At 39.1% G+C, this 26,217-nt stretch overlaps 3 protein-coding genes across 5 annotated transcripts; 2 read left to right on the forward strand and 1 right to left on the reverse strand.

Annotated features, from left to right (window-relative positions):
• Positions 1-211: 211 nt before the first annotated feature.
• Positions 212-9,584, reverse strand: rsrc2 (arginine/serine-rich coiled-coil 2). Of its 3 annotated transcripts, none has more exons than XM_086030294.1 (10): positions 9,426-9,584; positions 7,752-7,893; positions 6,755-6,795; positions 4,342-4,499; positions 4,107-4,241; positions 3,913-4,029; positions 2,699-2,775; positions 2,093-2,370; positions 1,295-1,384; positions 212-1,231 (listed from the first exon to the last, which is right to left on the reverse strand). In XM_086030294.1, exons 1-10 carry the CDS (start codon positions 9,429-9,431, stop codon positions 1,046-1,048), a joined length of 1,230 nt encoding a protein of 409 aa, XP_085886420.1. In that variant the 5' UTR covers positions 9,432-9,584; the 3' UTR covers positions 212-1,045. The 3 variants fall into 3 exon arrangements, with proteins under 3 accessions (XP_085886420.1, XP_085886421.1, XP_085886422.1); XM_086030295.1 differs by having other exon boundaries at positions 9,462-9,516; XM_086030296.1 differs by lacking the exon at positions 9,426-9,584 and adding an exon at positions 4,845-4,918 and having other exon boundaries at positions 4,342-4,522; positions 7,752-7,859.
• A 1,113-nt stretch (positions 9,585-10,697) lies between these two features.
• isca1 (iron-sulfur cluster assembly 1) lies at positions 10,698-14,509 on the forward strand. The gene is made up of 4 exons (XM_086030811.1): positions 10,698-10,941; positions 12,538-12,591; positions 12,698-12,803; positions 13,894-14,509. The coding sequence occupies exons 1-4, from the start codon at positions 10,753-10,755 to the stop codon at positions 14,040-14,042; spliced, it is 498 nt and encodes a 165-aa protein (XP_085886937.1). The 5' UTR covers positions 10,698-10,752; the 3' UTR covers positions 14,043-14,509.
• A 1,041-nt stretch (positions 14,510-15,550) lies between these two features.
• Positions 15,551-24,859, forward strand: psat1 (phosphoserine aminotransferase 1). Its single transcript, XM_086030739.1, has 9 exons — positions 15,551-15,780; positions 17,154-17,214; positions 17,402-17,471; positions 18,468-18,673; positions 21,596-21,768; positions 22,040-22,209; positions 22,497-22,625; positions 23,554-23,691; positions 24,538-24,859. The coding sequence occupies exons 1-9, from the start codon at positions 15,715-15,717 to the stop codon at positions 24,638-24,640; spliced, it is 1,116 nt and encodes a 371-aa protein (XP_085886865.1). The 5' UTR covers positions 15,551-15,714; the 3' UTR covers positions 24,641-24,859.
• The last annotated feature ends 1,358 nt before the right edge of the window (positions 24,860-26,217 follow it).

Genomic DNA, 26,217 nt, shown 5'->3' on the forward strand with positions numbered 1-26,217 from the left:
TTTTTACTCAATCCCTCATGCACATGTGCAACCGGTGAGGTCTAGCCTTTGTGTGTATTGAACATTTTACGTGAACGTATTTGTAACTTCACTGGACCCGTTACACATCCGAAGCTTGTCTGTCTACCAACACAAAACAAAAGTGACAGCTTGTAACTCGAAGAACTGGTAAACTGGGGCACACTTTAGTCAAGGTACCACTGTACAAGAGTCAAATAAAGCCTTCTGACAGTAATTTATTTGTGGTGCATTGGAATTTAGGGTTGGTCACCCTCATTCCTCATTTCATATTTGTGACAGTCCTGGAAGCAGGAGCGGACACCTCAACCGCCCCCACCACGGGCCAAACTAAAAAGAAAATACAATGCTACAGGGAAAAAAATTCTACATAAGGAGCATTTGTGGGTTCAAATTTTTATGGGGCTTTTCTTTTTTCTTCAAACAACAGTTCTGAGATTTTCATGGGTATTAGAACCATTTTTTTTTTTTTTTGCTAAGAGGCTATAAACAGTTTTCACATTATACGCCGTTCAGTTTCCAAACACACACACACTACTCTCTAAAAGATGGGCATATTGGGCTTTGGGGTCTAACTTCAGAATGAACCTAAAGTGCACTATAACCTTTCCCATGTGAACTTAATTTGATTTTTGCATGCACATCCAGCAGTTCAATGTTTTCAGTACCTTTTGCAAAACTTTTGCTCTTCTTTCGTTGGGTCCATTCACAACACGCGTTCGATCCATGAATCAATTAGACATTTCCAAGGGTGTTCACTTCTATGCTTTCAGTCTCTCTGTTTCAGAGATAGAAACTAGAACCTGAAAAGGTTATAGTGGGTTCCCCCAAAAGGACAATATCCCAAACCTTTTGCAGAGTACTGTAGTTTCAATTTCCACGTATAAAAAAAAAACAAAAAAAAAACTACCACAGCTCTATTTTGAAGCAGCGCTGTCCGTTTTGAGTGATGGATGCATTGACAGGACTTTTTGTTATTGACACCATCCTCCAGGAATAAATTACAACAAAGTCCCGCGTAGACCCCCTAGATGGAATCCATTCCACGAGAAAACGCTGAGGAGAAGCCGAGGCCCATGCCGCGCTGGGTGTGCGTCTGCGATCGGGCCATCTCGTACTGGACGTCCAGGTTGCGGAACATCTCCTCCTGCTTTTGGAGGGTCTTCAGACCTTCGTCGTTGAGCGGTTTGGACGCTTCCCCGTCGTCGTCAGCCTGCCGGGATCAAAGGCGTAAAATATCAACCACATAGAAACGTGTGGGGGAAAAAACACTTACCTTAATGCCCATTAATTTGCGGAATTTGACATTTTGGTCCTTGTTGCCAAAGTTGAGATTCTCCCACAATTCGGCCGTTTGGGACTTGTCCTGGAAAATGACAAAATCAGAAGACACCATTTGTAGAAAAACAGAGAAATATAACGAGATGTCATTTTAGGTCATTTATGGCATGGTGTCAAACTCAAGGCGCGGGGGCCAGATCCGACCCACGACATCATTTTATGTGGCCGGGGAAGGCAAATCACGTGTGTTGTCTTGACATGTTTCTTTGAAATTGTCTTCACTGACAAAACCTATGATATATTGTAAGCATTTGTTACCAATCCCTTCTTTAAAATACTTTGAAAAATAGTTGAACAAACTATTTATTGGCTTCTGATTTCAAAACTAGTTATCCATCAATTTGTTGTGCATATGTGATAAGGCGATCATATATTTATATGGATTCACAGTCGTAACGGCCCTCTGAGGGACACCATAACTGTAATGTGGCCAGCGACATAAGAGTTTGTCACCCCTGATTTATGGCAAGAAAGAGGAAAAAGTGCATAGATAGAATTTAATAATTGATTTTTCAGTATTAAATACAATTACACATAGGGGATATTTTTGTCCACTTGGGTCAGCCTTCGTTACTTTCTACTGTAGTATCTATGACTTTGAGTGTGTATAGCTTTAACAGGCAGGTCCTGGTGAATGCAGTGCAAATTTTGGACAATCACTTGGAACAGGGCGTGGGACAAAAACCTTGACTACTGATCTATGCTGCTTCACCACATACACAGCCCGTCTTACCCCATCCTTCTTGCCCTGCCACAGCTTCTTGCGCTTCTTCTCCTGCTCGGCAAACTTGGAAGGGTTGACCGCGGATGGGTTGTAGTAGCTGGGCACGGCCACGCCCGTCTCGGCCAGCGTCCTTGCCTGCAGCGCCGCCATCTGCGCCGCCATGGCGATCTGCGGCGTCACCTGTGTGCCCGATGCCAGCAGGGCGGCCACGTTGAGGGCGTGGTTGGATGAGGCGGCCACGGCCGAGACTGCAGTTGGGGCAGCTGCAGCGGCCACCGGAGAGGTCGCTGGGAACCAATAAACATCTCAGCACAAGGAAATGCAGTTTCTGTACGTACACTAGTATGTGTTGGATGTGTGCCTTTAAGAGGCACGGCCTAGTGAGTGGTATAAGGAGCTGGAGTCGGGTTGTGTGATTAGTCTGCGTGTGAGCGCTTGAGCGCGAGTAGCTTGTGACCTCAGGCAGCTCTTACTTAGTTTTTTTCCCAACTACTCTATTTCCTCCCCACTTCAATCGAGTTGTAGCGAATCTGCAGCACGTAAAAGTAAAAAAAAAAAAAAGAAAAAACTCCAAAAATGGGAGAGCACCTAAGCCAAGGTATCTCGAAGCCTCACCTTCAGCAACCTCCTGCTGCCGTTTCTCTAACAACTCCTTCTCCTTCTGCTCCTGAAGCTTCTTGGCTCGCTCTAACCTGCAAAAGACAAGCAAGCAAACAAGCTTGCTTAAATGCCATTTTGGAAAGACTAAACACCCAGCCATTCATTTACAATAGCGTCATCCTCATTAGGGTGGTCAAATTGAAGGCTCATGATGACATATGAAAGGCGAAGTTGGGTAGATGGAGGCGAAATCATTGTTTGAAAGGTGACTGTCATTTTCATACATTTACTGCACATTCTTTCTTGAATTTCATGGTGTTTGTCTTTTTCAATCAAAGGGCAACCACTTGAAAATTATTGGAATGCTTCTGATAAAACGGCCGAAAGGCCCGCTTCTTACATTTAAAAAAACAAAACAAAAAAAAACCATATAGTCAATGTGACCACAAAGAATAATTTAACAATTAAATCAATTATTCACCCTACAAGGTTGCACTGGGAATGCTTTGTGTGGGCGCTCAAGTCCAGGAAATGAGTGACCTAGTCAGGTGGAAGAGTTTAGTACGCACCTTTTCAACTGTACATAAACACAGAAGGTATATGATAACTGAGAATAAATGTTGGCAAAGAAAAAACGTCAAAAACCGAATCTTCTGAAAACTGGGCATACGAAGATTCCACTGTGTAATCTTTTCAAGCTCCAACAAAAGCTAAAATGTGCCTTTTTTCTCCACAGGCAAATCTTTATGCCAAGATGAATATTGTACACTACGACTCGGCGGAGGAACTTTTATCCTTCTTGTTTAAGCTGGGACTGGGGCAGCGTGGTGGTATAATGGTAAGCACATTTCGCCTCATAGTCATGAAAGCAGTGTGAGAATCATTCTTATGTGTCGTTTGTATGTCCTCCCACTGCTCCATTAAGTATTCGTCTGGTACTCTGGCTTCCATCCACATTCCCAAAACTCTTTTTAGGTTGAACGACTTTAAATTGTCCACATGAAACGGACAAAAAAAAAAAAAATTGTTTAGAATACCTGCTTCCGATTGGGGCTCATTTGGTTGAATCTCCAACTTGGAGATGTCAAAGTACAAGCCCTGGGATTCATCCAAAATGAACACTTCAAACCAAAATGGCTGCCTTTCCGCTCAATTTCTGTCATGCGTCCTGGAGATTTTTTTTCTTGCCCCATTGCAGCGAACATGACCACCAAATTTTCAGTGCTTACCTTCTGGCTAGGGCCTCTTGTGCGTCCATGGCTGTGTTGCGGCCCCGGAAAATGGGCGGATTAGCAGACCTGCTTCGACTCCTTTTGCGTATCTTTTCGCTCTTTTTCTTTCGCTCTCTGGTGTGAGCACAATTACCCATTTGGGTCATGAATTAAATGTAATAATGGTCAATTCGTCTTATGTTGGGGCGTACCTGCTCCTGCTGCGACTCCTACTACGGTACCGGTGTTTGGACCTGGAGCGCGACCGAGAGTGAGCCTTCCTCTTCCTGTCGCGGCTGTGCGATCGTGATGAGCGTCGCTTGTCCCGGCTCCTGCTGCGATGCCGCCTGATGGGAACAACAGAGCAGTTTTAATTAAGTTACAGGTGTGGTGACCAAAGCCGAGGCCCAGCTGTATTTCAAAGCAATAATCACAGGCCAGGCTTACCTCTCGCGTGAGTGCGACCGGGACGAGCTGCGACCCCTGGGGGACCTCCTGTCTTTGCGCCGCGACCGCTCGTCGCCGTCCTCGGCCGACAGCCTTTCGTGATGCTCGTCTGCTTGCTTGTGCGATTTGGACGGCTTCTCCGGCTCTCTCTTTCGTGCCTGTTTCAAGAAGAAGTGGGTCTCTTTCAGGAAAATAGTGCAACAAAAAGAGTTAGTACCATGGCTTGCAAGGGCATCAATTGCTTGTACATTCAGAAAATGTGACAAAAACGGAGTATACTCCTTAAAGATATTTGGAACCTTCAGTCAGCATTTCTTAGTCAATGCATCCACCTCACAATCATGGACTATTGTAGTATGACACTGTACTACAGTGTCCATTTGATTGGATACAAGACAGCACTTTATACACATTAAATTGTCAGATAAATGTACACTAGGATTAAAAAAAACACATATGAAAGTTGAGAAAGGCATGAATGTGTTTGAATAGCAAATAGTTACCTGTCCCCGTAGTAGACATATTATTTTGCTATGTCAGCAGGCTCCTCTGTTCAGTCTCTTCGTGCTTTAGCACGCTGAGTGTGATTTATTGTAGAAATGTTATCATGTGGTCTATGCACACAATTTTACAAAAGTAAAAAAAAGAAAAAAAAAAAAGAAAAAGATATGTCTAATCACCACAGAATATGGTTGCAAATAACACATATCCAAGGATGAAATGTCAAACCCACGCTCATCTATTCGGCTCAGACTTAATTTTGTCCAACTCACTCAGGGGTCCCCAACCTTTGTTTTTAACTGTTTACACCCACCATATGTACAAAGCATTCATAAAGTACTCAAAGCACTTCAGTTTTGCCACATTTTGTCTTGTTATAGCCTCATTCCAAAATGAAACAATTCCCTTCCTCAAAAATTCTACCCATAAAACCCCTGAAATGACAGATCAAAAGTGTTGCTTAGAAATGGTGGAAGTATTACTAGGGTTGGGCATCGTTTAAATTTGGGCGATTCTGATTCCGGTTCTTTGATTCGATTTCGTTTCCTAACGATTCTCGATTTATTTTTATGTCTTTGTGTTTCATTTTTTTTGGGGGGGGGGGGGGGCTGTGTAAAATATTTGTTTCATGAACTTTTTCTACTGTTTAGGAATTTTCCTATGATTTTCTCAGTGGACATTTTTGACAAATATATTAATATCAAACCTATGACCTTGAATTATCCACAACAGAGCTTTATTTTGGAGCACCTAAAAAAAAAAAATACAATACAATAATGCAACTTATAGCATGCTACTTAACACCCATTATGGGCAAGCCAAGTGTGCAAATAAAAAGAAAAACTTGTGCTCGATATGGGCATTAAACATATTTCATTTGTATACTTACCCGATTCGGACTGTGGTGCGGTCCGTATCACTTGACTGAGGGTCAGACTCATAGCTGTCGACCCCGCCTCACTAAGGGCGTTGTGAGCATGCGTGCGCTAGGACACTAAGCATTGGTAGAACATCTCGACAGGGAGGGAGGAATTTCAGATCACCGGCAGGTCGACGCAAACAGTCAAAGACCAAACAATTCTACCCCATGTTAATGGAGGTGTTCAATCATATTAGAAGTGCAGCCTCCTTTGTAGAAGAATATTTTTTTACGTGTTGCACTGAACAGCTTGGTCTCTTTTTACGAAGCGCAGCCACATTTTTGACCTGTGTCGAACATCCATAATTATCACACCCCACGAGTATGAGCCTGTAGTCTTTGTTGCTGTCTGTGTGTTGTTGGCACCTGTTGCTTGCCAGCGCGGCGCACACACACTTCCAATTGGTACTTCGCTGGTGTCTGTCGTTTGCTCCACGCCGCTCGCACACTATTGGTACTTTGTTTGTTTTGGGCCTCTTCTTCCGTGAGACGGATTAGGAATCGAAATGTGGCACCGACATGTTAAAACCTGAACGACTACGGGAGAACCGAAGTGCTAGTCCCGGTTCCACTCCGTTTCCGGTGCCCAACCCTAGCTATTACAAATAAAAAACTAAGAAAATATATGTACAGAAGTATTCACAGCATTTTCTCAATACTTTGTTCTGTCTAGGGATGAAATGATTCATTGAATAAGGAAGTTATATTACAAAAAGAGTTGAAGCATGGAATAAAGCCTAAGCAAAACGTGGTATAAATGAAATGCTGCAAATACGTTCCGAACACCCTGTATATGGTGTTGTAAGAATAACAATACGGCGGAAATATTGCAATGTACAAGTGGTCCATGGTTGGGGACAACTGATCAAATACTCACCATGGCTGCCTAATTAACCACTAACGACTGATTGACTGACTGACTGACGTTAAAAAAAAAAAACACACATCAAAATGTGCTTTTAATTCAAAGGAATGAAGCGAGAGATTAGTTACCTCTTTGCTCCTGCTGCGACTCCGCCTGTGCTTCCTGTTCCCTGGAAAATGACAAGAACGGAGCAAATTATTAGAAAGTGTGGTTTCATGTCTACATTTCAGTTTTTTCGGTCAAGATGAAAAATTTAAAGTGGTCTGAATACTTTCCGTATCCACTATATGTTGCCTGTAAAGGCCGATAGACCAAACCGATGTCGGAGGTCGTGAAGCGTTGTGGCGTCTGAATGCGCCGTCTGTTTGGTGTAGTGGCCACCGTCGTAGTGTCGTAAATCGTCTGTAAGCATCTTGGGGGCGTTTACGTATGTTGAATCGGGGTCGCCAGTCGTGACATTTGGTCACTCTGATTGGCTGTGAGCTAGCAAATCAGCGCTCGGAGCACCAACGGGAAGTGACAAATGCGGAAAAACAGTGAGCACGCCTTAATCTTCTTACAAGTACAAGAGCGAGGGTTGACGATGTAAGTATTTCACAATACCGTGTCAAGAACGTGATGGTTTACTTCGCGTGGGAGTTCATCATGAGCGAAGAATATAGCTGAATGCATTGTTTACGTTTTTATAATCCGTCCCTGGCCAACAGCTTTCCGGTTGGATTTGTCTAACCATGAGAAATGGTGACTACCGCCGCCGATGGTATGGAAGGGTATTACATCTTATACATGCGCAGAATGTACTTTAGTCAGCGTCGCTGTCTATCGTTGCGGCGTATTCCTCCAGCGTGACGTGCCGACAGCCGGCCGAACGCCATAGGGGGTAAGCGTCTGTCACTGTTGGCCAGCGTCTTTTTGGTCTATCTAGGCCTTAAAACAAAGTGAGTCAGTTGAATTTACAGACTACATGCACCTCATGGCGCATGGTCAGGATGGTACCAACTCTGCCTCAATTTGAGCCAGGAAAAACCCTGAATATACAGTATAAATGTAGTCGTTACGGGTAAAACACAAAGCCAATGTTTCTGCTATGAATGACTGATGGACTGTACAGGTGCTGTTACTCACGTTTTCGGTCCCTGGAGCGAGACCTTGAGCGTGAATGGTGGTGTTTGGAGCTTCTGGGCGATCTGGAGGATTCCATGCTGTGCCTTTTGCTGTGATGAACCGGTGAGTTTGCTCTAGTATTGTCTACAGACTCACCACTTGCCTGAAATCCAATTTAAAAACACGCATACACATTGGTGATAAATCAGTGTGGCTCACTGGGCTACAACAGACAAGTTATTGTGCAGATTGACACAATCAAAATTTATATTCATGTTTTGACTACATTTATTTGCTAACTCAATATGGGTGTTATGATGACTTTCCGCATGATTGACAGTGTTATTTTGTTTTAATTACATCCTTCTCCATTCTTTTATATGCCCACGAAGACGCAATGTCTGTAAATATATATGTTGATAAGGTTCATAGTCATGCTTAGTATCCATTAATGTATCATAATGTACTCCCATTTTAGATGAACTCTCTCCATAAACCATATACCTTTCAAATGCAACCCTGACGACATTACCATGCACCCAATAAACCTTTTAAAACCTGAATATCGGCAGTAACCGGGTTTTTAAAGGGAAATCAACCCAAACATATTTTTTTCATGAATATGTTCCCAGCAGGCCCACTAGTTGAAACACGGCATTCTGATTAATATTGCGTTTGAGGAATATGAGTTAAGCAGCAAAATCCACCCCTTTTTAGCCATGTCAGCGGGCGGCCATTTTGTCATCAAGCCATGTAAATGTGTTATTGCGAATGACCCAGAAATCTGAATTTTGACCATGACCCAAATATTGACTGCATGTAAACATAGACTCTGTCAAAGATGACATGCTTTGATATGTGAGAAAAGTATCTCTGTTTTTATTTTAAATGTCATCATTTCATGACAAAGATAATGGAGCAGAAGAAATGTGATTTAACGTAAAAGGGCATCATGCATAAAACATGTATGGTCAGTAACTTCACTCACTATGTTGTTTATGTACTGCAAACATTTATGGCCTAAATCTAAAACAAAATTCATCAGTTCATTATTTTTGCATGTTTTTGTACTTGAAAATTCTTCTCTATTGTGAAGTTAAAGTCTAAAGTCCAAGCAAAGCAAAACAAATGTTCTGCCTGGAATTCATATATTTGATGTTGGAAGCGTTAAGGGACCCAAACAGTTATTTAATTCATTACATATATTGTTAAATAATCGGCCGGTCCGTCGGTTATCTAAATCATTGATTGCTAATTCATATTTCTTGGTTACTTAAAGCGTCGCTGGTACTTTTAAAGTGCAACACAGATCAATTTAATGCGAATCTATTTCATGTTTAACAATTTAGTTTCCCGTCATTAGCCACGTTCTTGGCTTACAAGAAACGCATGCGACGTCTTAACGAACTGAAATACATTGACGTGGTTCACCAAAACGACCAACAAACAACCGGACAGCCAACCTAAAGGATACTTTAAGATATTGTTCATTTAAACAAACAAAAAAACGCTTGGATGGGCCATTAATACCGTCTAGCTACTTGGTGGAACTAGGCCTCTAAGGTCAAAATAAATCAATTAATCGCCATTTTAAGAACCACGACGTCGAAATATCACCGTAAAGACGAAGCTATAGTTATTGCGTTGATGTTGTGTCAATGTATAGCGAAAATAGCATTTTGTAATTTGACTTACAGACATAATAGTGGCGAGCTCTTTGTAAACGTTCACCTTTTCGTCGTCGCCAGAATGTGACTCAAATGCTAATCTGGTTTAGCTAGCGAGCCGTGAAGCGAAACTGAACAGGGTTGCCAGGTTCTGTAAGAAAAAGCCACCTACTTTTGCTCAATAGTTGATCTAGAAAGTAAACAAACAGTAATGACAGTGCGTAGAAAACGCATGCATATAAATACGTTAAACTTAAAATGGAATTTATAAACTTAATAATATTTTACGACACTACAAAATACTGAAACACAACCAACATGGCAACCTCCATGAGCTACCCTAGAAAGTAGTACGTTGTACTATTTAAATCTGGACTAGACTGGATTTTGGTGGTGAACAAACAAGACCACAATAACTCCTCCTGAACTCCTCCACTTGGGGCAGAATCTCATCCCACTGATCTCAACCACTGGTTGAATGTCGTAGCTTGATGAAGCCAACAGAACACTACCGTACCATCGTGCTCAAAAAGCAGAAACTGAGGTCACCAAAATGGGCAACGCATCGGCTGTGCGAAGAAATTCAGTCCCTAAAGATATGAACAGAGTCGGTGACCAAGGGCGCCCAACTCTTACTTGAAATAAATGCAACGAGGACCAAAGTTTAACAATCATTATCTTTTTCTGACTGAATTCCAGTCCTGAGTCAGTATATTCTTTTGTAATGCACCCATAGCCTGTGCTTCATCCTAACTCGTCGATAGTGTTTTAAAAAATCTTTATGGTTTTTGTTATGTTTGCGATCAGAAACTGAAACATTTTGAAAGTACACTCACGTTATTATATTTTCCACCACTTTAAAACGTACACAACGTCACAGTTTCCATTCTTAGTAAGCTATACAAATGATTGCATATCTGATTATTTCAAAGTGCTTGATACTTCTTTCATTATCTGCACCAAGCCTCGACAAAAATGCATCAACTAGAATGTGCATCTAGTTATTAGATCCATGTTATTATTATAATAATAAAAAAAAAAATAATAATAATAATAATAATTATTATTATTAGTAGTAGTAGTAATATTATTATTATTATTATTATTATTATTATTATTATTATTATTATTTACTATTTTTTGAGAACGTCAATTTAAACGTCACGTTGAATTGCCGAAACGCAATTGGGCAATTTCATGTAACGTGAAATGACTTTTATGACGTTACAGAGAAGCTGGTCTTTACTCACAACAGGAAACACGACTAGTTTTAGGTTTTAACTAGTTTAAAAATTAGAGTAAGTGGTCAATCAAAAAAAAAACGCAGAGTGTGTTGAAGCAATACTAGACGCTATATGCTTTTAAATTATATCAACACATGCGTCATCGAGTCACAGTCATGGGACGAGGCAGTTATTTTACACGCATGCGCAGCTCGTTGTTGTGATGTTCGCTTGATCAACATGTCTGCCTCCATGGTAAGAGCGACCGTGCGAGCGGTCAGTAAAAGGAAGATCCTTCCCACACGAGCTGCTCTCACTTTGGTAAGAAAATTTACCTTTGCTAGTAAATAAATGCAGAGGAGTTTGTAACTAGAGGAAACTGTTTTGTGTATAACTATTAGCTAAGATAAACTAGAAGGCGCCTGTGACGTAATGTTAATACAGCACATGCCAAAATACGACGAGGTTGTAAATGTCACTTTTGTTTTTAATGACCTTGGTGACCCATGGAAATGTATTGAACTATTTGCTAACTATGGGACAAAGGGCTAAAGTTGTCACATGAAACCAGACGACTATGCGATTAGCTGCTCTTGCTATTTGTTTTGTAACGCTATATTCGCAGTGTAGCTGCCTAAATCTGTCCAACACGCTGTCGTTAAAATACGCCATTAGTTACTTATTTGCAAACAATGCCCTTAAGATTATTATGTTGGCGTTAAGACGTGGGAGCATCGACACGACGTTTTTTGTTGGCTGTCGTCAGAAAGCGTAGTTTATTGCGCTCCCTGATACAATTTCCTTATTTATTGATTTATTTGTGTAAACCGATCGACCAACAGTGGCAGATTATCTCATAGCCGATCAGCCATTTCTTTTAAAAATAAAGAAACAGACTGTTAAAATAACACCACCGCGCAGTGGCTATAATCTAAGGGGAACACATAATTTAAAGATGTACTCACGCACGACAATGAAAAGTTTTTCTGTATCTATATGTGGAGTAAAACTATGGAATAAACTGAATACTGATCTACAACAATGCCCAAACATACACTAGTTCAACACGAAATATAAAATAGAAAATATAAATATGAAGAGGGGCTGATAGAGTTGTAGAAATATTATAATATATATGTGTGTGTGTGTGTGTGTATATATATATATATATATATATATATATATATTATATTATATTATATTATATTATGGTCATTACTGTCTGGTTAAATTATCATTGTTGCTATTATTACTATTGTTCTTGTGCCATTATGTAAACCCATATTCCCATTTTACTACTAATAGGTGTACCAATCCATGTTAACAGAATCCAGTATAATCGAATAGTGAACTACGCTTAACAGCATTTATTAATATACTAATCAGTAGTGGATATGGAAGTGTATTGCCTGTACTTTCTATTATATATAATACTATTTCTTGTTATATAATTCGTGGAAAATTGGAAGGTATTGTAATATCTTGTTGATGAAATGGCGATAAAAGGGGTAGGAATATAAAAGTAAACATATACTTCTTCCTACTCCTTTTCGAACATGTAATGTATGTCTGTCTTTTTTATGCACTCAAATGACACTCCTTTTTATGTTTTTTTTCTTAGTTTATTTTTATTTATTATTGTCTTATATGTTCGAAATAAAGCGAAGGAAAAAAAATCATTACACCTAGAAAAAAAACACGTTTTTAAATTAGATTTTTTTGTATAATATTGTGTTAGTTAAAATGACTCAGGCAATTATGCTATAAGGTTAACAATACTATAAAGTTAAAGACATCCAAGCTGTCTAAATAAAACACTCTAGAGAAAAAAATAAGTTGATATTGATAATAATTGTGTTTAAAGTTTTCACATAGAAATAAGTTTGTATTGTTTCTAAATTATGATTGTTTTTCTAGACACCATCTGCTGTGAACAAGATCCGATGTTTGTTGCAGGACAAGCCAGAATATGTGAGTAATGTCTATTTGTCTACGATTTGTATGGCCCAATAATCAATTGAAATGGCCGCTCATAGGAAAACGCTAGTGTTGTTACTAAGTCAGTGTTTCTACCCAGATTGGTTTGAAAGTTGGTGTGAGAACACGTGGCTGCAACGGGTTGACGTACACACTGGACTACACTAAGCAGAAGGAAAATTGTGATGAGGAGGTGCAACAGGATGGTGAGTTATATTGTGTTTTCTGACTTCTAGTCGATTTCTTTCTTTCTTTACTTTTTTTTTTTTTTTAAATGGTCATTTTACCACTGGTGTACATTCTAAAAATAACCGGTTTAGCTGTGACTTGTTTTGATTACCCTTATAAAACCCATTTAGTTCTTTTCATTCTCATGTTATACATTTTTATTTCTTGCTTTTTCTTTATTTGATATATTTAACAAAATATGGTGGTGACTTAATGCTTCAAGCTATTTAATGTCACTCCCTGTTGAAGTAAAGCAGAGAGAATTACACGTTGTGTATTTAAAACACAAGTGTCAAACTCCGGTCTTCGAGGGCTGTTATCCAGCATGTTTTAGATGTTTCCCTCCTCCAAACACACCTGATTCAAATAATCAGGATTGTAATCGGGCTCTACTCCCGCAGAGCTTGCTGATGAGCTGATTATTTCAATCGGGTGTGCTGGAGGAGGGAAACATCTGAAGCATGCAGGATTGTGGCAATTGAGGACCAGAGTTTAACACCTGGGATTTAAAGTACCAGAAATGTTCAAAAAAGAGAACCTATTGAGTGCCAACCATTTTAGAGAATTCTGACTGATCTTTCAAGATTTACAGAATAGTTTCTTTTATGACTGTAAACACAGATTACCAAATGAAATATTACGCTCTTCTTTCATCACAAGAACAGTTTTTTTCCCCACCTTATTCAAAGTTTTAGTAATCAGCTGTAAAACATGAGTTGGTTTCACACAAATCGCCTATTTTGGACCAAAAACACAGAAAACAAGCTTTTTATGAAGAGATTCATTTTATGCACATCGTGACTTTTATGCTAATAATTTTTGCGTTAATGACATCACAAACACATGAACAGCACTTTTGTTCTATAAAATGTCAACAATGAAAATGTGCTTTTGATGGCAAATAATGTATTTACAAATAATCACCAGTGTAGCAATTGTACTTTTTTATTTATTTCTTTTTATTTTTTTCTGCAGCCCTAATTATGTTATTACTGGGTTTTTTTTAAATTTTTTTTATCAAGTACAATTTAATAAAGTGTTGTTTGTCCTCATTATCCACCTCGACAGGTGTGAGGGTGTTCATTGCCAAGAAAGCCCAGCTGACTCTCCTGGGGACTGAGATGGACTTCGTGGAGTCGAAGCTGTCCAGTGAATTTGTTTTCAACAATCCCAACATCAAGGGTACGTGTGGGTGCGGAGAAAGCTTCAACATCTGAGCGCGTCCCACCGTCCCAAACAACGTCCCGTCCAAAACAAACAAACCATCAGCCGAAAAAAAAACTCCACATGGACCATGGAGCCAGTCTTTTGACCACTGCAGCCTACACACAACAACCCACACATGCTTGTGAAGCCTCAGCGTAATGCACCCTATTTTAATCACAATCCTTGGTTTGATTTTGTCCTACTTCTGACATGTGTCATTTTATTTTGCACCCCTTATCTCCAACCTCGCAAGAACCTTGCTGCGTGTTTTTTCATTGTAGTGGCAGCCTACTTTTTAGTGATACGCACATTATTGTACATTTTCACATAAATTCACTGTGTAGTGTCTTGAAAACTGCTTTATTAGTTTGTCCAGTCTTCTGAAAGAGACAAAGCATATTTATCTCTGTGTGTAAATATAAAGAGTGTTAATGAGCTAAGAATGACAAAAGTGCACAATAAAAAAGCAATGTAGAAAGCCTGTGTATGCGTCACATGAGAGCACTGTATATAAGGTCAGTCTAATGAGAAATTGTTTTAGTTTTTTCATATTGACAACAAAAATAAAGAAAATTAAGAAATCAATACAGTAATCACAAAAAAAAAAAATCGGGATACATTGCGAATAATGAAATTGTGAGTAATTGATGACCCCCGAAAAAAGGTTTATAATTTCGTATGGATGGTGCCAAAGTCCAACCGGTACTTTACATTTGATTATCCAAACCACTTATCCTCACGAGAATAGGTTTTTAACATTAACTCATTCACTGCCAGACATTTTCAGACCCTCTTTTACCCTAACATTGGAAAAAAAAAAATAAGACTGTGAAAAGACAAATAAATACATCAATGGCAGTGAATGAATGAGTGAATCAAGTCATTGAAAATTATTGAGGTAATATGCTTGTCCTGCATATCATTCCAAATCCCTAAAAACAATATTTGGCCTATGCATGCTGTAGTTTGTTGTAGTATCGAGGCAGTATAACAACTGGTGTTCTCTGTGCAACTAACACATGTCATGTCGTGGTGGTTGGTGATATTATAACTTAAAGCTGTAGTCAACCCCTTATTCACAGTTCGGTACCTGCGGACTCACAATTTTTTTTATTTTTTCAATATTTTTTTCATATTTCTGATTTTTTCCCGTAATTTCCCCCACTTTTTCATGGAGATGTATATAGAATATTCATCAACATTTTTTATAATGGTTGTAACAAAAATGAAAAGAAAAAAAGAATATATATATTTCATTTTATTAATGAAGGGGCCACTCAACATGTGTTGCGGGCAGCAAGTAACATACCTGATCTAATAATAAAAGAATACAGTACAATACCATGGTGTTTCCATTAGGGAAGTAGTATTTTAACACTTTTTCAAATAGTTTTATTTCCAGCACTATTATTGTTTTCAAAGAAAGACTCTTGATATTTGATACAGTTCAGATTTTGTTATGCAATTGCCGAAAGTGCGGATCCGCGCCCGAGCTTGGAAACGCATCACAAAGAAACAGTGGCTGTCCGAGTTCCGTGAACGAAGCATGCGCAACTCCCCTGCGTGACGTCACCTCCTCAATTGAGTGGCGGAGGAGGAGAGCGGAGCACCATAAAGATCTCCACGTCGCGACTACTTTCGCTCTCTTCCCCTTTCTCTATTTTGGTGCCCTCCTTTAGCAACATGGAGCCTCAACTCATCCAGAAAATCATCAACTTCGGAGCCGGGCCTGCTAAACTCCCTCCGCCTGTAAGTTTTAGCTTTTTGCTAGCGAGGTTGACTATCGTTATAAGAAATAGCATACACTCCTGTAACAATAATTCTCAGTTTTATTTATGAGCGCATTAAGGAACGTTTTAAAACAATTATAAAAACTGAAATATACAACAAAAATGGAGTAAATTAAAGTGTAACAAAAGTAGAACAAGTGTACATTTAATGCAATGAAAATGTGCCATCGTGGACTAATGTATTATTTTCTGCTGAACCGCGTGGTTGTTCGAATTGTGCACATAAAATGTCTGTGCTTCCAGTGTTTTTTAAGGAAGAAAATAAAGGTCGCTCGGGACGAATGAATGAACAGCGGCGGACACTTTAGCATCGCTCAGCAACAAGCTGAAAACATGCAGCTGAGTTGCATCAGCCTGCCTCCTTTTTATTCATGTGGAAACGTTGTGATCCGTTGTTGACAGCCAACTGCACAAATCAGGTCTTTTCCACATGGCTTGCATGATTCGTTTTCTGGAACAAAAGCCAGTCACCCCACTAGTGGGTGTTGATTATTTAGCTTGCATTTTGCACTGGAGTCTATCAAAGATGTATTATACCCTGAAGCAGTAGTTTTACTCGCAGCGGAGATGTGTACAGAGTAGTGCTTCTCAATTATTTTCTGTTATATATTTGCAATAATGTTTACTTCACATTGTCAGTTCCATGCTTCCGTAATTTTAGGGTTCGAATTTTGATTACATTTAAATTTTAGATTTCGTTGTTGTTGTTGTCTTAAAGTCGTTTTATTTGCCATGTTGCGAATCAACCTGATCACTATTGTTTAAAAACTGTCATTTATTATTTTGCAAATTCTTATAGTTTACGTTTTAATTATAAGGTGATGATGATGTTGTTGTTGTGTTTGACTTTTGGGTTAGTCCCTATTAGTTAAAGAAATATATATTTTTATACAGTTCTTTGTTTATATTTTCACAGATATTAAGGTTAAAATGTTTTCTTCGTTGAGAATATCCAGATTTTATTATTTTGCTAGCTTGCAAATCAACCTGAAGATTGTTTGATCTTTTTTTTTCCCATTCAGAGAACGTCTAACTGCAGTGCATCATATTGAATGGTGTTGTGATATTTTGGTTTATTATTATTTTAATCAGTACATCTGATAGTCAAAATGGAAGTTTTTTTAATCTTTATAAAAGACCGTTTGACACAAGTTTAATGTATTTAATAAGTAAAAGTTTCACCCAGCCCATAGTGTTATCAACAAAGACACCAAAACGCCTGGTATTACACAGACACTAGTATATAATAAGGCTACACCCTTATTATATTTTGGAAACAATTCAACCGTCATTATGTTTTCAAGACCTCTTTTATTTGGACACATGTTGCAGGTGCTGCTACAAGCCCAGCAGGAGCTCCTCAACTACAGTGGCCTTGGGATCAGTGTTCTTGGTAAGAATAAGTGCACCCTTTTTCAACGCTTTTCTTCACTGCTCATGTGTATTTCATATGTAAGATGTAACAAGAAAGTCTTCTAATGCTTTTAGGGCCTTTATTTTTTTTGTGCTATGATGAATACAGTTAGAAGATTGGACGTCGATGAATTAATTTAGGGTGAAATCGCTTTTGTTCCCTTTAGAAATGAGCCACCGATCGCCAGAATTCAACCAAATCATAAACAAAGCAGAACGCCTCCTGCGAGAGTTGCTGTAAGTAGACATGTGGTCCCATTGTACTTCTTGGACAAAAATGAAATCCAGTTTTCAATTTAATTGTTTTAAATTTTAAAAAGGTGATGACAGCGATAATGTTGATAAATGTAAAGATTTTTTATTTACCGGTATGTCTGGTTAGTATTAAAAATGTTGAGGAATGCAAAATAATATTTCTAATAAAAATAATAATCTTGACAAATATGAAAATAATTATTTTTTAAAAGGTTTGTTCATGTTGACAAATGTATGTAGTTTATTAATAAAAATGATAATGTTACTGCTTTAAATATTATTTGTCTTACAATTATAAATGTAATACCATATCATTAGTCACACTATTATTCATATTATTGAAAAACCTTAAATCCTGTTTTTTAATTTAATAACTTAAATAATAAATTCAACAACAAATAATACAAATAAACTATTAAGATTTTATTTTATTGTTGTACTGTACATTTTAATTCTTGTTTTTAACAATGTTAAAGAGTATAGAATAATATAGAGCGGCAACTAAGAATTATTTTTAATAATTGATTAATCTGTCGATTAATTGGATTAAATAAAGCATTTTTATTTCCATACATTTATTAAAAATATGATATTCTTTAAAATTGACATTGTAGAAAGTGCACAAGCATAAATTAATTAAGATTCAGTTACTGGTTTGGTCCGTAACATATAAGAAAATAGGCTGTTTTCCAACACAGATATGATAATTTCACGGTCATGGAGGACTACAGAACTCAGATAATATTTACTTTTGAGACGCTGAAATTCTAATTTGTACACACTGCATTTATACATTTTTAAATTAAGAAAATTATCTAAACAATTCATCAATTATCGAAAACAATTAATTCATTTGATGATCAATTAGTTGTCGATTAATCGTTGCACCTCTACAATAATATCTTTCAGTGGGAGCTTTTATGCCTGCACTCACACACAAATGTAAATGTCAAAAATTAGCTGTTGTCATCCCCACAGAAATATCCCGGACAACTACAAGGTGATGTTCCTGCAGGGCGGAGCATCGGGCCAATTCAGCGGCATCGCCCTCAATCTGATGGGCCTGAAGGAGGACAAATGTGCAGATTACATCGTGACGGGCACGTGGTCGGCGAAGGCTGCCAAAGAGGCTGAGAAATACGGCAAAGTCAACGTAGTTCATCCAAAGATGGATAGTTACACGAGTGAGTGCACGCATTTGGGTGTGTTCAGCCCTACATGTAGCAATGATGCTAAATAATCTGATGCCTCATAATAGAAAAGTCTTCCCTTTAAGGCATTAGCCTTAAAGGCCTATCTTAAAGCGGAAGTCAACGCAAACATATTTTTTTCCAGAATATATTCTATGCAGGCCCACTAGTCTTAACACGGCATTGTGATTAATATTGCGTTTGTGGAATATGAGGAATCCACCTGTTTTTAGCTAGCTCAGGGGGCGGCCATTTTGTCACTTCTGTCGACTGAAAATGACATCACAGTTGCTCAGGTAACGACCAATCACGGCTCACCTGTTTTCTGAAGTTTAGCCATGAATGGACATTAACTGAGCCCTGAGCAACTTTGATGTCATCTCCCCCTTTTTCCAAGAACATTAACCATCTGATACTGCCTCAATGCTGCGCTAGTTTTGCAATGCAGCTATTCCAAGTCAAAGCAAAAAAAAATTGTCTGAACAACAGGTTGTATTGAAAGGCACCAATGTGTGCTATACTGACAGTGATGTTATCATCTCAATTTACTCACAAATGTACTTACTCAGTGTGAAATTGACGTCTGTTTAGTTGACAAATTTTATAAACTACCACTGAATTGTTCTGTCTGCGCACACCTGCCACCATTTGAAGTGCCTCTGACTGACCCCAAATAATGTTCAGATGTTCTAATGACTTAAATCAGAAGGGGGATTAAACAGAGTACACACTGTATGTATGTGTGTACTCTTCTTAATAATCTGACAAAACCAAAATGTGATGGCATAATGGGCAGTGTGTTGTGTAACCGGCCTGGCCAATGAGACACTCTGGAATGTGGGCCCTCTTTCCTCATGGTTGATCTAATGTGCCTCTTCGTTATCCCGATGTTGCGCCGACTTTTCACCGCGTCATTGAACACCTCACTTTGTCAAAAGAGGAAAATAATGAACAAAAAAATATGTAAAATTGAAACAAGTTTGCCTAAAAGGAAGTCTTTGTATACATCCAACTTTCAAGAGGAACCACAAGTCTCGACACATAAGCAGTTTTTTCTTCAGGTTTTATGCTTACCGATCCGTTTTACTTCATGATTTTAATTAGGGCTTTCATTGTTGTTTTCACATTTATTCTTATACACAGTGTATATAGTGATTTGCCAGAGTTGGAAAAAGTATAATGACAGTGTTGAATTAACCCTGTTACTTAAATAAAAGTAACCAAGGACAGACTCTGAAATGTACTTTAAGTACAAAAGTAACTTACTGTCAATTATTTACAAAACTCGTTTTGATAACTTGGCCCAACGAAAAAACAGAAGGGCCGCAGCTATCGAATATTTTAAGAATCGATTATTGTACCGATTATCCCGTTAATCGAGTTATCAGATTGTAAACATTTATTTTACATTGTTAAACAACTAAATGTGCATGTGACTTGCGGGTGTTATTGTTGTCCAGTTGGAGTCGCTATCCTCACGTCGCACATTATAATATCTGTAACTTTGTGTGTGTCTGTGGCCTGGTGAGTGACGTGGGAGTCAGCAAATGAGAGAGTATAGTTGGCTGTTGTGAGCTCAGGTTAGCCGTTTACTGTTGAGTTGTCGTGGCCGTAGCAGCTTGTTGTATGAATGTGCTTTTTGTAGGTTTGTTTTACTACCCTTTTTTTTTCCTCAATAAGGCGATTAAAAGTTGACCATTGGCTGTGTGACCACTTGTGGGGAAATTATAATACGCTCTTACTAGCGGTGATAGACTGTATTAAATTAGCTAACATGAATACATTATGTTGGTGATTGTAGACATGCTGTCGTGGGATGTTAGTTCTGCTTTGCAGTAGACACATTGTGCTTCGTCATCATCTTTTTCAAGTGTGAAATCATCCCACACTTTGGACATTCTGTCCCCAATAAAAAAGAAAGAAGAAAAAATAGGACTGAAGTGGCAACAGGTCCTGCATTTAACACGTGGATGGGGAATACCTTGCGCCTCCCTGAATGTGTTGTGTCATCGTGTTAATATGTCCTAGGTTCACGTTCTTCCATTTGCTGCTCATTGTATAAGACCACAGGATCTCAACCACATTTTAGCTTTCTAGTAAGGAGTAGAAATGACAGGTATCTGTTTTGAAATGTAGGTTGGGAAAGTAAGAAGTCCGAAAAATGAATTAAGTACAGATTTTTTGGAGAAAAAAAATAGACTGAAGTGAATTGGATACTTTGACCACTAAACTATGGCTAAAGACTAGATGGATAGGATGGGCGATTACCAATAGCAGGTATCGGTGTCAGATTAATACCAGATTTATTTAAAAGTATCGGTACTCACGATGAAATGATCTGTCCTTGATAGAGCTGCTTGAATATGAAAAAAATATGAATGACGATTATTTTGGTAATTGAAATCCTGCTTATTCAAATCAAGTATTTTTTGGTACAAAAGAAGAAAATGTTTAGTAAAAATACAAAGACAAATGCATTTCTTTGAAACAATATAATTATGTATGTTCCTTTTGGACCAAACAAAATGTATTATTAAAAAAAAAGGTGTATACTGTATGTATGACTTCCTTGGATATAAATGCATATTAATAACAGTTTTTTTTACGATTATGCCAATTTTGTAATCGTGGAGTGTAATAATCGAAATTGAATTTCAATTCATTGCGACACTTGTGAGGATAAGCGGAATGGATAATGGATGGATGCACAGCTCGAGTCCTTGGTTTAATGTGTTTTTTTTTGTATCAAAAGTACTAGTGGTTTTGATTACTTGATATCGGTGAGTACTACTCAAGAGTTGCTTACTTGTACTGTTGTCGGCCTGGAAAAAAAAAAGCGGTATCAAACATCCCTCCTAAACACTGTCAATGAATAGAAGGTGATTTGAACATCTTTTGAATGTGTTTTCCTTCCAGAAATCCCCGAGCCTAGCAGCTGGAGCCTGAACCCGGCGGCGTCCTACGTGTACTACTGCTGCAACGAGACCGTGCACGGCGTGGAGTACAACTTCATGCCCGAGACCAACGGCGTGACCCTCGTCAGCGACATGTCCTCCAACTTCCTGTCGCGGCCCGTGGACGTTTCCAAGGTGAGGAGATCCGCAACAAATCACTCAAATCGGAAGAGTCTGACGAACACTGGTGACTTTGCCCTACCCGATTTTTCTTTCGAATAAAGTGTGCATTTTATACTTCATACAGAGTAGAGAGCTGATTGCACAATTGAGCGTAGAAATGAATAGATGGATCGAGAGTGAGAGATACTCATTCATCCTGTGAGGGAATTGGAATGTTTCAGTACAAACGAATGCCATCTGCCTGGGTCGGTGGAAAGTGATTCTGTCGCGTTTTTCTTTTTAGTTTGGTCTGATTTATGCGGGTGCTCAGAAGAATGTGGGCTGCGCCGGGGTGACCGTGGTCATCGTGCGCGAGGACTTGATAGGCCACGCCCAGAAAGAGTGTCCCATCATCCTGGACTACAAAGTGCAGGCTGAGATGAACTCGCTGTACAACACGCCGCCATGTTTCAGGTAGTCTATTCTTTAAATGAACTATTTTCCACAAAGTACAAAAATATACTTTAAAAAAAAGAAAAAAATTGCCAGAATCACTATTTTACATTCACACATTAAATACCACGTTAGAAGACCAGGGCCCTAGATTCGAATCCTACGCCTCAGAAGTGTGAGGCAGATGTGCTAACCACTTGTACACTGCGTTGCTCTCAATTTCACGTCATCAACATTAATTTCACGAGGCCCATCCTAGTCAATATTGTAGTTGTTGATTGTTTTCAAATGTGCATTTTCATGCGCAGCATCTACATCATGTGTCTGGTTCTGGAGTGGATCAAGAAAAACGGCGGCGCAGCTGCCATGGAGGCGCTCAACAAGCGGAAATCAGACTTGATTTATGACATCATCAACTCTTCTAACGGCTTCTATGTGTAAGTAGTAAAGTTTTCGCGTGCATGTTTTTGTGTAATATTGACAGATACACGAAGATATCGTTGCTGTCGGGCGGAATCCTCTCATTCGGGGAATCAAAAAGCACCTTTTGGCTTGAATAATCCAAAAAATGCTTTGATCAATTAGGTGTGCTAAACAGACTTACTCAAATGTATCTAAGCTAACTCTCTTCATGTTATTTCCCCAAACAAAATTTACGTGTACAGTTAATAAAGATTTCAAAATAATGACTTTTGGAAGCTGGAGCATATTTTTGGGGTACTACAATTGTTTCCTATGGGATTTCTTTTTAACGTTGAACAAATTGGAAGGTGGTCAGTATGCTTTAATGGATTTTTTTTCCTCTGTTGCTCCTCCCATAAAATTGTGCAACCTAAAAAGGCCACACTTGAAAGTTAAAGTTGAAGTCAACGCAAACATTTTTTTTTTCAAGAATATGTTCTATGCAAGCCCACTAGTTGAATGAAACAGGGCATTGTGATAAATGTTGTGTTTGTGGAATAAGTGTTAATCCACTCGTTTTTAGCCATCTATGGGCGCGGCCATTTTGTCTTCTGTCGACTGAAAATGACATCACAACTGCTCACAAAGACCAATCACAGCTCAGATTCAGAAAACAGGTCAGCGGTGATTGGTCGTTGTGAGCAGTTGTGATGTCATTTTCAGTCAACAGAAGACAAAATGGCCGCCCCCAGAGATGGCTAAAAACACGTGCGTTTTGCTGCTTAACTCATATTCCACAAATGCAATATTCCACAAACCCCAAATTAATCAGAATGCCGTGTTTCAACGAGTGGGCCTGCTGGGAACATATTCTTGAAAAAATGTTTGTGTTAACTTCCCCGTTAAATGTGTGTCTGTCAAAATGACAACCCAGTTTATGTATTTGTTCCCTCCACCCACTAGGTGTCCGGTAGATGAGGCCTGTCGAAGCCGCATGAATATACCTTTCCGTGTTGGGAAGAAAGAGGGCGACGATGCCTTGGAAAAGGAGTTTCTCAATGGGGCATCCAAACTTGGAATGCTCTCACTCAAGGGACACAGGTTAGAACTTTGCCACTGTTACCAGTAGTGTCTCAACGTGAAGGCTATGTCCACATAACAAGGTTTCCCTAAACATCTTTGGCAATCAGAAGCCAGAAAAAAGTAATTTCTGGAAAAAAGCAACACAACAGGAATGGGCAAATTGAGGTTTATTGAACAGTTAGGTCCAGAAGTATAAGACAGTGACAGAGTTTGTTTTATCCAAGGAAACAATGAATATGTAATTAAAGTGCAGACTTTCTGGTCTAAAATAAAAGGAGAAAATATACTTTCTCAAGAATATGTTCTATGCAAGCCCACTAGTTGAAACAAGGCAATATGATTAAAATGGCGATTGTGGAATAAGAGTTATTCCGCTCGATTTAGCCATCTCTGGCGGCGGCCATTTTGTCACTTCTGTCTACTGAAAATGACATCACAGACCATCAGGGCTCAGGTAAAGACCAATCACGGTTCACCTGTTTTCTGAAGCTGAACTATGATTGGTCATTATCTGAGCCCTGAGGGTGTGTGATGTCATTTTCAGTCGACAGAAGTGACCAACTGGTCGCCCCCAGAGATAGCTAAAAACGGGTGGATTTTTTTTGTTTAACTTATATTCTCCACAAATACAACATTAATCAAAATTCTGCATTTCAACTAGTGCATATAAAATATTCTTAAAAAAATATGTTTGGGTTGACTTCCGCTCAGTAAAAAATAAAAATAAATCCACGATGCACTGAAACAGCAAAAAAAAAAAAAAAAAAGAGCATTACAGCGAGGTACAGATGTAATTACTGCGTGACTAATTTTTTAGCACTAACGTTGCTGCAGTTGTGACAAGAGTTTTGTCTCCCCTTACAGGTCGGTTGGGGGTATGCGCGCCTCTCTGTACAATGCTGTAACACTCGAGGACACCGAAGCGCTGGCCAAGTACATGAAAGAATTCCGAAAAGAACACCAGTGAGCCAGACCAGGATAGCTTGTAGACTTAAAAAAAAAACAATCTTACATTGAAAATGAAATTGTGGTTATGGACCAATGGTGAATGTAGATGACATTGTTTGACGCTAACCAGTTCTAACATGCACACGCACGCTTGCCTGATCCACTGATGTGGTTTTAATGTAAATACCATTATTAACTGTTGGCATGCTTAAACCCCACAATACAATGATCTTTGTTCTTTCTGGTGTCATTTTTGTCTCATCGTTCCTACCAGGAAATTAGGCTAAATAGAAGAGAGATGACTTTGTCGAATGTGCCTCCAGGTGGTGCTGTTTAGTAAGACATGTACATGAATCGAACAGACTAGTCCTATCAGTTTTGTATGTGTATAGTGTATATGCACATATGTATACTTCATATCGTTATCGTAGTAAGATCACACATACTTACATTTAAAATGAACACAAAGCCATTGTTCTGCTACACAGCAACACAACTATTGTACTTTCTGCCATCTAGTAGAAGTGCTTTTAATTAATTTACGTCACTGTTATAGACAAGTATATGAACAAAAATATATCATTTGGAATAATGTTTGCAAAATTTGGTATTTCCCCCAGATTAACTCATGGTACAGTGGTGAGCAATCAGTGCTCTGGTGGGTAATTTTCCCTCAGAAAAAAAATGTTTTTGATCCTGCATCTAAAAAAAAAAAAAAAAAAAAATTGCAAGTCTAAAATGAGAGTAGGCAGACGGGCTTTGCAAGGCGAGTGGGGTTAGAGTGGAAGATGGGAGGTTGTGACGGGATTGTGTGGCGATCGGCGTGGCGTTGAGCTGCGCTAATGTGAGAGCTAAAGCCAGCGTTAGGCTGCGGTAAGGCGGTGGTAATGAAAAACACCAGGGAAGACAATATCAAACGACTCCTCTACATCCTGCAGTGGAGATTAGCCGGCAGCAAAGGAGCGGGCCCCCGGCCGGCGGGGAAGCGGAGGCAGGCTTTAGTGCTGCTGATTGAGTCTCTTGTCACGAGCGACATGCTTGCACTGGGAAAAGTTACAACTGTGACTGACACCTTTTTATACGCTCCATTTTACAACGCGGATACACACAACTCTGCTTTGTATAGATACTGTACATGCAGTCTGCTTGAGGAGGAAAAGGCACACTAAATTGTAAATTCTACTTTTTATCGTCACACTGCATTATGAGCATTATAGGAGGGCATTAGTCATGCTTTTTTTTTTTCTGAATCAATGTATTATGTTTTTTAAATCAAAACTCTGGGTAGCACAGCTATGGGGGCGCACACAGACAATCAGGAGTGGAAAGGGGGCGTTCTCCGAGTGTCCACTTCACAGTGCCATGTAATTCCGCCATGTATGCGACACGTAGCCGGGGTTTTTGAAAACGCCGGATATAAGCCTGCGGTTAGCTCTATCATCCACACGCCCCCAGAGTTTTTTCCGTAAAAACGCAAAACTCCGGCCGCAGTGGAGATTTGCGGATATCTCCACATTAGCGTTTTGCTGTGGACGGTTACACCCGGAAATTTACGTCATAACTGTGCGACAACAATGCTTTGACGTCATTGCGCGA

Source organism: Filicampus tigris, chromosome 5 (assembly GCF_054856515.1).
Source record: "Filicampus tigris isolate MCC_2025a chromosome 5, RoL_Ftig_1.0, whole genome shotgun sequence".
Lineage (NCBI taxonomy): Eukaryota > Metazoa > Chordata > Actinopteri > Syngnathiformes > Syngnathidae > Filicampus > Filicampus tigris.